Source organism: Gymnodraco acuticeps, unplaced genomic scaffold, assembly GCF_902827175.1.
Source record: "Gymnodraco acuticeps unplaced genomic scaffold, fGymAcu1.1, whole genome shotgun sequence".
Lineage (NCBI taxonomy): Eukaryota > Metazoa > Chordata > Actinopteri > Perciformes > Bathydraconidae > Gymnodraco > Gymnodraco acuticeps.
The window spans coordinates 4,629,341-4,641,888 of NW_022990701.1; the positions used below are offsets into that span (position 1 = coordinate 4,629,341).

The 12,548-nt window shown below is 39.4% G+C and overlaps 1 protein-coding gene across 1 annotated transcript in view; it reads left to right on the forward strand.

Annotated features, from left to right (window-relative positions):
- Positions 1–12,548, forward strand: part of LOC117556124 (protein sidekick-1-like) — a 276,166-nt gene that overhangs the window by 232,797 nt on the left and 30,821 nt on the right. Inside the window, 3 exon segments of the mRNA XM_034231352.1 lie at positions 741–927; positions 1,774–1,872; positions 6,007–6,201. Coding sequence (XP_034087243.1) covers positions 741–927; positions 1,774–1,872; positions 6,007–6,201 — 481 coding nt within the window.

Consider the following 12,548-nt stretch of genomic DNA (forward strand, 5'->3'; position numbering starts at 1 on the left):
GTGTGCATCTGTGCAGAAATACTCAACTTATACAGAATGAATAGACATGCAATAAGGAAACACTTTTAAATGTCCATATCTTTTATACTTCATGTTTCACTGTAAATTAAACTATATATTTGTGGCCTGTTTATAAACTTGCAAAAGCTTATTTAACAGACCTTGTGGGCAGCATGAACTCAAAAATCACTGTACGGACCTTTAAAAGATGTTAAAGATTTCACTATAAAAACAACTGCTGACTGTGGCCAAACACAAAGGTATGAGAGCGGTGACAGTGAACCAAAACAGAAGATATGCAGACAGACAGCGAGACAGTAAGGTAACAGCACGTACAGAACTGAGGGATGGGCGGGGTCATCACTACAAGTGACACATTGCAGCACACAGTAGTAGTCCTGTGATCCAGTGTTAATATTGAATAGTAATATAATATGGATTAGAGCAGTTTTAAATATTAATATCTGAGGTAGGAAGAAACAGCTTGGGAATGCTACAGACAAGTTGCAACAGTCTTAAAGTATTTTGTGAGTTTGTTTTATTTATTTTGTGTTGACCATATATAGTTGTATCACCAAACTTATCATTTTGAAGCCACCAAACCTACTGTAAATTAAGAAAAAAAGACCATTTTGTGCAAATTCCAATATTCAACTGTTAATTTTTCATTTGAGATCACCCTTATTTGTGATTGTGATTACATTTGTGACATTTATGCATGTTTGCGTGTCTGTGTCCAGGTGATTTACAGCGAGAAGGACTCAGAAGGTCCCCCCAGTGTTCAGGTGGCAGAAGGAGAGGGGACTGTGACGCTGATCCTCAGTGGTCTCAAAAAATACACAGTGTATGAGCTGCAGGTGCTGGCATACACTCGGATGGGTGACGGCCCACAGAGCGGCCCCTTACTGCTCAGAACCAGAGAGGACGGTAAGATGTCTCACTGTGTCTCGTTCTGATCACTGACCTTTCTGTCCAGCAGTTTGTTCTACACTTTGCCCTCTTCCCACTTACATCCACTGGGTACAGCTCACCGCTCAGACCCCTTCCACAGCCAAGACTTTGAGAACAAGTTGTGTATGAGTGTGTGTTTTTGTGTGGGCCATGTGTGCAGATACCCTCAGATACAACCATGACAGACTTTTCAGGATGCCAGCAGCCCGGTCTTGTCTCCTTGAATAATGAAACACAAGCACACGTAAAGAAAGACTCTCACACACACACATAGTCACACATACACACACATAGTCATACACACTCACACGCACATCTGCTATCAAACATTGTCACGTATGAAAGGTTTTTCTCATTTCAGGATGAAACAAGAGTGGGGAAGTCAATTTCCACAGTGTATAATGAACCTCCATCCCGTCTGTCAGTCTGTCACACACATACTGTATACACACACACACACACACGCTCGCTGACATGTATTTGGTGATGTGGAACATGTACTTTTATCTGGACGGTGTGAGGTTGAGAGAAAATTACATTTCTTTACGTTGCTCCTTTTAGAAGTGCCATGCTTCTTAAAAATGTATTATGTATTAGTGTGTGCGTGTTTGGATGTGTGTGTGCATGTGTGAGTGGCTGTGCATATGCAGATGTGTCTGTGAACATACTAACTTATAAGAGTACAAGTGCTTGATGTTGAGAAGCTCTCTTGCTAATGAGTGCTTTGAAGGAGTCATTTTGAGCTTGTTTTACCACTGCTCTCTGTATATATTATTACTGCTTCATTATACTGCCAACTCCCTTCTCAATTTCTCTCTCCAGTCCCAGGCCCCCCTGTCAGGATGGTGTTTCCAGAAGTTCGGTTGTCATCAGTTAGGGTGGTTTGGCAGCCGCCCACAAACCCCAACGGCATCATATTAGGTACAAAAACAAACAAACACACATATGACAAAGCAGATATTTTGGAGCAACATTTAATTAATAAGCCATATATTCAGGCTTGTAGTGTCAATGGATTTACTTAATAAGACTAAAGCTTGTCTAAAAGAGAAAAAGAGTGAGCAATTGTAAACACACACACACACACATACAGCAACACATACCGCTGTGATCTTTTAAGGCAAGAAAGGAAGTAAAAGCAATAAAATGGAAAAGAGCTGATTCTGTTTTTAGCCTTCAAACACGGGTCAGCTTTCTCTACTCTCCACTTCAGTGCAGACATATGCTGGTGTTAATGTTTGTGTGTGTGTGTGTGTGTGTGTGTGTGTGTGTGTGTGTGTGTGTGTGTGTGTGTGTGTGTGTGTGTGTGGTGTGTGTGTTGTGTGTGTGTGTGTGTGTGTGTGTGTGTGTGTGTGTGTGTGTGTGTGTGTGTGTGTGTGTGTGTGTGTGTGTGTGTGTGTGTGTGTGTGTGTGTGTCAGTGAAGCTTGTACCTGGAAAAAAGGTTATTATAGCTGCTAAAGACTCCTTTCCCAATGCATACATAGCCTTATATATAAACACCCACATATTTCACTTGTTACTGGAACTGCAAATCACAGCATGTGGAGTGAATCAGAGACAACAGATTAATGAAAAGGAAAAGAGGCGAGATAGAGGCGAGAGGAATGTGAGAGCTGCTGGGCTGGAAACAGAGAGAGCAGAAGGGGTGAGACAGCAGAGAGGAGATGTATGGAGGTGAGAGGAGGGACAGGTGTGTGTGTGTATGTTGCACAAGGGGGGAGAAAGGAGTGGAATTTGTCCTCTCAGTGGGGGAGGGAGTCGAGCAGGACAGTGTGAGTGATGTGTGACTGTATTGTAAGGGGGAGGACATTTAGTGCGACACCACTCTGTGACAGTAGGATGAGTGGGAGGGCAAATCTCTCTCTCTCGATCACAGAGACTCACACTAACGCGCCGTCCTGCTGTGTCCTTGCTGAGAATGCGGTGTGTGTGTGTGTGTGTTTATGCAGATAAACTGTAGTGCACCACTTCCCATAGTGCTCATGGCTGCCTTAATTCTCCTTGGGTTTTCAGCCCATAGGGGGAAGGACAAAGGTGGACAAAGGAGAAATAAAGGTGGACAATGTCATTTGACAAAAAAGGCACTTTTATTTTCATGTGACCTTTTGGTGAAAACAGTTCTTTACAGCCACAAGCCCCATCCCTATTCATTGCTGCATACTGATTATAATGAAGTCTAGGGTATGTTCATACACTTAAAGGTGGGGTAGGTAATTTTGGGGAAACCAGCTCGAGTGCGCTAGAATTTGAAAATACACAACTGGAAAAAAATCTTCCACTTCCTTACAGAGCCCCTCCTCCAACACACACGAACGCGCACATGACCAATGAGGGCACGAGATAAGTTTGTGCACAGATGGCAGGCTGACAGGCAGGTAGGCCATCCAGTTACTTTAGCCGGCTCAGATGATTGGTCGTGCTTTTTACAGTACTACGGCTTCCACAGATGACATTTTTTTATGGATTTTTTGTCAAAGCACTTAAGATATTCATTGCTATCGGGATGTTAAGAGCATTCCATGGAATATAACAAAAAGTGTATCTCGGACCGGTTTCTCAAACTTACCTACCCCACCTTTAAATCACACACTTAAGTACTTAATAAAAGTAATTATGCCTTTTAACCAGCTGGATTTCTGAGTGTGCTGACTGTGTTTCAACAATGCAGGAAAGCTTTAATGGCAATGGCATTTCAGAGTGTCTCACCTATTGCATCACTACCTGTTAACATCCCAAACCAAAAAAAAGGATACTAGAATGATTACAATAGGAAATTGAACATGATGTGTCATAGAACATCTGGTGTGTTGTGCAAATTTAAATAGAGAAAATCCAAAAGCCGTTCCAACCGTTTGTTTGTGTAGCAAGTGAATCAGGGGTGGGTGATTATTTTCCTGTAGACGAGAAGGAAAACATTAAGAAAATCTCACAAATTACAGAAGCAGTAAACACAGGAGCAAATTAATAATGCAAATCAAGACATAATTATTCTTACTTAATACAATTATGCATTTATTATCTAGCATTTAGTACATCTTGGGGGTTTAATAAACATAAAATGTAATATAAATGCAAAACAAATCAACCCATTAAACATACCATTAAGATCATTAAATAAAAACTCCTTATTTAAACTCACTTGGTTGTCTCTTTGTTCAGTATGATTTGGGATTTCTAAGAAGCTTAAACAGAGGTGTTGGATATGAACTCCTCAGGGCTGTCCAGTGTCTGAGGGGAAATTATCCAAAGATCTAAAGTGACATGTGTTTTAACATTTTATGCAATTTGTATATAGTGTAGAAATGGAAGACCAATTTGTTACCAACGCTCAGTTTTTCATGATTACAGACAAGGCCAGCAAGCAATGAGCACCTAAAATCAAAATAAAAGCTTGTATACAGTAGATGCAAGATTTCTTTAGCTTAACTGTAGGGATATTTATCAATCTAGATAGTTTTGGTGTGAGTTGCAGAGTGTTGAGATGTAGCAACTATTTGTATTCTACCAAATATATCACTCTCAATCCTCTTGTCCACGATAAGCTGCTCGCTTCCTTCAGCACAGTGATAGTGTAGGCAGGTAAAGTTCAGTAGAAACCACTAACTACAAGGTTTTTCGGACTATCTTGTTGAACCTGGTCATGATTTTTGGATAGAAACATTGCTTTAAACAAACAAATAGAACAAGTGTATACAAATGTATGCACTTTGAGCACCACAAGGCAAGTGCCGTCTAGTTACATTATATGCGAGAGAAGGCAGACATCTCCAATCAACTTCAGCACTCAGCAAGTCCCACCAAAATAATCTATATTGCTATTACAACAAGTCAGTGGAACAATATGTTTTTTTAACTATCCCTTTATGCTTTGAATTATACTGTATGCTACATATTTTATTCAACTCAAAATGGAAATGGGCTTTCAGTAGTAGTCACTTTGTAATGGAGATGTAGCCTCATGTATCTGATAGCAGCGACGTCCTAATGATATTCAGTTCACAACATAATGCTGTGCTCTGACCCAATTGGCACGAGGATTTGTTATCTAGCTGTTATCCAATAATCTTCCCCACACTGCATTCATATTAATATACAATCAGACTATCTGATGAGATTATCACTCGCACAACCAGATTAGGCCCCTTTGACCAGATTACCATCCTGACAGTTTTACTGTGAAACAATCGCACCCGCGCAATTGTGTGTGTTTGTGGATTAGTGTATTGGTGTACAATACAATCTTCATATTGAGAGCCTTTGTGAGTGGCCAGTAGCCTGTGGAAAGCTTGGTCGGGGATCAGTGGTTTGAGAGAGAGAGAGAGAGAGAGAGAGAGAGAGTGAGAGTGAGTGTGTGTGTGTGTGTGTGTGTGTGTGTGTGTGTGTGTGTGTGTGTGTGTGTGTGTGTGTGTGTGTGTGTGTGTGTGTGTGTGTGTGTGTGTGTGTGTGTGTGTGTGTGTGTGTGTGTGTGTGTGTGTGTGTGTGTGTGTGTGTGTGTGTGTGTGTGTGTGTGTGTGTGTGTGTGTGTGTGTTGAAGGGTGTTATTGTTATTACATGGCCTACTGCACATGAGACAGAGAAACAGACACACGCCGTGTACACTGAGGGTCACAGCCAAAGGAGAGGGAGAGGTTGTGTGTTTTTATCAAATGTGTGCGTGTGTATGAGCACAGACGTTCTATGACAGCAATGAGTTATTGCTTTGTGTGTGTTTTTTGGGGGAAACGCAGAGTATAATGGCTTCATCCTTACAGAGGTATTAGCAGCAAAGCAGCTAAATATTTATCTCTTCATAACAGATATGGACATTCTCAGGAACTGCAGAGGTGTGTGTTTGTTTGTTTTTGTTTCTGTGAAAATGTGGCTGTGTGGTATGTGGCATTGTGTGGTTAGATTTTCAGGTTGTTTCCCCATCTCACATTGTGCTGCCTTTGATTCCTGTGGGCTCTGTGATCTAAAGTAGGCCACAAAAAAAACAACGAATTGACACACAAGACTTTTACACGGATTTCAACTGTCTTCGTCCTCCGTCTGTCTTTCCGTCTGCCGCTCACTAGGCTACCAGATCTCATACTGCTTGGACAGCAGGGACCCTCAGCGATGGACTACAGTGGAGGTGGGCTCTACCGCTCGACAGTTCACCGTCACAGGACTCTCCTCCGAACAGGCCTACGTGTTCCGGCTCACTGCTCGCACCGCTGTGGGCTGGGGGGAGGAGCAGGAAGCCCTGGTGGTTACCACTGAGCGCAGAGGTAAAGGACACAGACGCACACTTTAGCTTTACATAAATTCTAGTTTGCCATCAGATCTGATTCTGTAGATAATGCATACGTTTACCACTCCTATTGAATCATAATAGGAACCTGAACTCTCAAGTTGCCACAAAATGGAGGCTAAATTAGAAGTTTCTTTATTTTGGATAATGACCCAGGACAATGAACTGTATAAAAAAGAAGTTATCCACCAAAAATGTGATGTGTTTATAATAATACTTGTGGGTGTTTTTTCAAATGTAACTTTTATTATTGTTTTTTAATAATGAAATGCTTAAAACTTTAAGGTTTTTAGGGTTTTCAGACCTTTTTTCTAGGTTGCAAAATGTATACATGACTTAAGGTGTAAACAGAATGGAGTCATCATTGTTTTTATTTGATATTTTCCCTGAGTCAAAATGTCAGCTGAGAAAAACACCTTTAGGGATAAACATTATGGGGTTGATGGGTCACGGATGGGTGTATTTCCAGACAGAAAAAACAGAGCTATGAAGTGTGTGTACTGTGTATGCACTGAGGCACGGAAGATTAAGATGAAATTAAGTTTCTCTCTCTTTATTTGATAGGAGATAGAAATGAAAACAGTATGAATCGTTTCTGAAAGAGTATTGAATCACACACTAATGGAACCTGTATAACAAGTGTGTTATGTTGCTTCCGTACAAAATCACTTATCTACATTGCTGGATAATTTTATAAGAATAATGCAGTGTAAGCTTGCAAGCTTCGACTAATGACAAACTTGCCTTTTTCATGCACCCCCACTAACTATATAAGTATCATGTATCTTGCGTGGCATTTGTACCAAAGCAATGTAATAATCTCTAATGACATTTAAATTCAATTAGAATGATTCATAAGGAAATAATATGTATAATATGAACTACGTTAGACACAACATTCTGTAAATGAGTCAATTTTAGGCTGGACGCACTTGATTAATGATTTTAATTGTACCTGCACTCTCCATCAAGAGGGGTTATAGCAGGAGAAACTGCAGTCATTGGTGGTTATGTTGTCCTCTCTTTTCACATTGACTTCCAGATGGTCAAATCTTATATTTGGTAATTGCCTACAGTATAGCTGCCAGTGCAGAAAGAGTGCAAAAGGTTAGCTGAAGTTTTAGCATTTAAAAAATGAGGGATCTCTGCAGAACGGTAGGCAGAGATAAAGTTAGAGAAAGATAACCCAGGAGCTCAGATTATCAGTGCTTCCACAACAAGTAGTTCACAGTTGGACGTGCAGAATCCATGGTTACTGTGCAGCAGCAAATGTAGATGTTGAAATCACCAGATAGACCTGCTACAGTAGCTTAAAAATCTAAGGGTTCCAAAAACCACCTAGGGGTCCGTGCAACCGAAATATATGTAAAATGAATGGGCTGGGTTTGGTAAATATCTAGAAAATGTTCACAGACCAAAGAAAATTGGTCTGTAGGCTGGGATTGAATTGCTGACCCTCTGATTGGTAGACACTTAATCAACCCCTGGGCCATAGTCACCCCTTTTAATGACAACAGTCAAAAACAATCGAAAAAACTCTCATAAAGACGCATAACACTTCAAATATAATGGTACCGAAAGTTGTGGCTTTCAATCTGCTGGTACTTTCTGTGAGAGACAGCAAGCATTATCGGCATTTCACACTCAACTGTCTTGCAACACAAAGTATCGTGCTGTGTTGTAGGCGAGTGAAAAATGTTCACTTAGTAGGTGAGAAAGAGAATGAGACTGTCAGTGTGTTGGAAGGGCAGTAATTGGGATGTCTTTTTTGCCAAAACAGATAGCACAGACTATACATGATTCAAAAGCCATAAATCTTTACTCCAAACCAAAGTAGTTACTTAGTATTGATCAGCAGTTCTATTGCAATTTTAATTATTATGTTTTTCGAGCAGCAGGTATATTGCTAAATTGTCTTTAACATTATATCTAATTTGAGCAATCACTGGTGGCCTCATTGTAAAGTATTAACTGTGAACAGCAGGAATTTAATCACATTCAAACACTGAGTATGAGAGCCCATGACTGTGAGAGAGGACGTTGCTTAATTACAATAACTCTCTTTAAACAGCCCTTGGAAATCTATCCTCCAACAAACAGTCAGGGACCAGAAAGAAGAGCACATCCTACATGAGCACTAACGGTATTTTTCCTTCAATTCAGAAACAAATAAAGGTTTTGAAGCGCACTCAGATTCGGAGGTTGTGGCACTTTAATGTCATCTTGTCTAGACTTCTGCTCCTCTCTCATTCGCTTCCAATCAACTTCTTTCAGCTAATTGAGAATACATTTTAACTTAAGCCAAATAACCCTTCAGCAAATCCCATACTCATTTATCTGTTCAATGGTTAAAATATGCACAGTTTATATTACATATATTATTATAAGACTGTGAGTTATTTAGCAGGTCAAGAAACATTAGTTGGAAATAAAGTAAGCAAATGCACTTATAGTCTTGTAAAGGCTGATGTTTTTCTAAATGAATTGAACGAAGTGAATTTACTTTTAATTGTCCAAATCAACCAGGATACACAAACACTATGAGTCATTTCTGTATTGTGACTCTTTTCCACTCAGAAAGGCTACAATTTTAAGCTTTTGTAAACATTGTTAAAACCATATCTCCATTTCCCTGCTTGCCTCCTCTCAACAGTGCCTGCATCAGACTCTTAAAATAACAGACGTTATGTTGACTATGATGTAACACAGCCCAACAGGTTTTTAAACTGTGAAGCTCCAATCACATCAAACTTAACGCATTGTTTAACTGTATTAGCTGAAGGTACAAGTAATGAAAGTCAATAATGCAGGTCCACCTCACAGCACATCAACCAATATAAGTGTTACAGCTACTGTTAGTGTTGTAGACTCAGGACTAAAGATTATTACATTTCAATGCTGATACGCTGCTTCAAAACATCAGCACAGAAAATGCAGTGTAATAATTTTACATATGTGCTTAAGACCTGCATTAACAGATGTTTTTCTACTGGCCACAGTGACACTGATATGTTATAATAACCTCAAAATGTTTAAATTAATGTATTAACAAACACATGCCATATTTACACATGCTGCAGTTCTGGAGAAACATTGTGGAGTTGTGTTTGTGTCGCTCTGAGGAACATCCAACATTCACTCTGCTTTAAGCTCTGTTTTGTATCTCCATCGATTCCTGAGGGAAATATTTGGCTCCTTAGCTGCCAAATAGTCAACGATGTTTACCAGCTAGCTGCTAACTTTCTGTTGTACAGTTTGTTAGTTTATATCCCCCTGCAGTCCATGTATAGGCTGAGGGAAACTGAAGTCCTGTGATAGATCTATGTTGGACACTCCAAGTGAAACCTATGACTTTATAGAAAGTTTGATCCCATTTTAACTCAACGATATTGATACAGTATCTTCAAAACACATATCCACACTGTAATAAATGATAAGTTGACTTTACTGAAAAATATCTAGGAAACCGGTTGCACTTAAAAAGTGAAGTCAATTGAACTATTAGTATTAAGTGTACTTAACTTAATATATTCTTGTTAAGTTAACTTTTAATTTGGTTCCATTAACTTAATTTTGTTTAGTTCTTCCAACTTAAAAAAGTTCAGTCCAAACTACTTTATTTTTAAAGTGATGTCAACTTAATTAAACCAAGTTCCTCTGACTTACCTGAAAAGTTGTGTTTACTCAGTAGAATTAAGGCAACCGATTGCCTTAATGTAATCAAGTAAATACAACAAATTTCCAACAAAAGCTAAACCAGGAAGTGTTTTAGCACACCACGTGACGCATCTGAACGAATCACGTTGTCAGAAATGGACACCAGCCAATGATATTTCGTTTTTTGGTTTAAGACCCCTTTGTACTTTCATGATTGGTTGCTGATACAAAGGATATGACCATATTTGGATCCGATGAGATTGTGCAGGAGAGACTGAGCTTTCCAACGATACCTCTACCACATGGTGCAAACAGCGGTCTCGGTAAGGCAAGGCAAGGCCAGGCAAGGCAAGGCAAGTTTATTTATATAGCACTTTTCAACACAAGGCAATTCAAAGTGCTTTACAAAAAATGAAAGAGATTAAGAAAATGGCATTTAAAATCAGTCAATTAAACATTAAAAGAAAAAAAGTACATGGATAAAAGTTACAGTGCAGTCTAAGATATGAATAGTTCAATTAAAAGCAGCGACAAAAAGAAAAGTCTTCAGCCTGGATTTAAAAGTAGTCAGAGTTGTAGCAGACCTGCAGGTTTCTGGGAGTTTGTTCCAGATATTTGGAGCATAATAACTGAACGCTGCTTTACCATGTTTAGTTCTGACTCTGGGGACAGAAAGCTGACCAGTCCCTGAAGACCTGAGAGATCTGGATGGTTCATAATTTAGCAGGAGGTCAGAAATGTATTTTGGGCCTAAACCATTCAGTGCTTTGTAAACCAGCAGCAGTATTTTGAAATCTATTCTTTGACACACAGGAAGCCAGTGTAAAGACTTCAGAACTGGAGTGATGTGATCCACTTTCTTAGTGTTAGTGAGGACTCGAGCAGCAGCGTTCTGAATCAGCTGCAGCTTCCTAATAGATTTTTTAGTGAGACCTGTGAAGACACCATTGCAGTAGTCGAGTCTACTGAAGATAAAAGCATGGACAAGTTTTTCTAAATCCTGCTGTGACATTAGTCTTATAATCCTAGATATATTCTTTAGGTGATAGTAGGCTGATTTAGTAACAGTTTTAATGTGACTGTTGAAACTCAGGTCAGGGTCCATGACTACACCTAGATTTCTGGCTTTATCTGTTGTTTTGAACATTGCAGACTGAAGCTCAGTGCTAACTTTTATACGTTCTGACTTGGCTCCAAAAACCATTACCTCAGTTTTATCTTTGTTTAATTGGAGAAAGTTCTGACACATCCAGTCATTGATTTGTTCAATGCACTTACTCAGTGTTTGAATTGGAGCATAGTCTCCTGGTGAAATTGTTACGTAAATTTGTGTGTCATCTGCATAGCTATGGTAACTTATTTTGTTGTTCTTCATTATCTGAGCCAGTGGTAGCATGTAGATGTTAAAGAGAAGAGGCCCCAAGATGGAGCCTTGAGGAACCCCACATGTCATATTTGTCAACTCAGATGTGTATTTACCTATAGAAACAAAGTTGTTTCTGTCCTTTAAGTAGGATTCAAACCAATTCAGAACTGTTTCCGAAAGTCCCACCCAGTTTTCCAGTCGGTCTAGTAATATGCTGTGGTCAACAGTGTCAAACGCAGCACTGAGATCTAATAATACTAACACTGAAGTTCTGCCACTGTCTGTGTTTAAGTGGATGTCATTAAAGACCTTTACAAGAGCAGTCTCAGTGCTGTGGTTTGGACGAAAGCCTGACTGGAACACATCAAAACAGTTATTTAAATGCAAGAAATTACTCAACTGTTGAAAAACAACTTTTTCAATGATTTTACCTAGAAATGGCAGGTTTGATATGGGCCTGTAATTGTTCATTACTGAAGCATCTAGATTATTCTTTTTTAAGAGCGGTTTAATGACTGCAGTTTTCTGGGCCTGTGGAAAAATACCTGAGTGAAGAGATTTGTTTACTATATGAAGTAGATCTGAGGCAAGGCAAAACATCTTTGAAAAATCCTGTTGGAATAATATCAAGGCAGCAGGAGGAGGATTTCAGAAGTTGAATAATGTCCTCTAGGTTTTTATCATTAATCTGATGGAATTGTGTCATGATGTCTGAATTGATGTTAAGTGGAGATAGGGACAACACATTTGCTGTTCCTGATGTAGAGGCACTGACTGCTTGTCTGATTTTCTGAATTTTGTCAGTGAAAAAGGAGGCAAAATCATTGCACGCCCTGGTGGATAGAAATTCAGAGGCTACTGACACTGGGGGGTTAGTTAGTCTGTCGACGGTAGCAAACAAGGCACGTGCGTTGTTTTTGTTTTTGGTAATGATGTCAGAGAAGAACGATTGTCGTGCGTTTTTCAATTCCAAATTATAAAGGCCAAGTCTCTCTTTATAGATTTCAAAGTGAACCTGGAGATTTGTTTTTTGCCACCTGCGTTCAGCTTTTCGACATTCTCTTTTTTCTGTTTTCACGGTCATGGCCTTTCTCCATGGAGATATTTTCTTGCCAGACACTTCCTTTAACCTAGTTGGAGCAATGGCATCTATAACATTTTTAATTTTTGAATTAAAATGATCTACTAGCTCATTTACTGAGATGTTGGCAGGGGCAAGTGTGGAAGAGAAATTCTGAGTAAACATTTCCCTAGTATTTTCAGTTAAATATCGCTTTGTGGTTACCTCTTTTTGAACATTT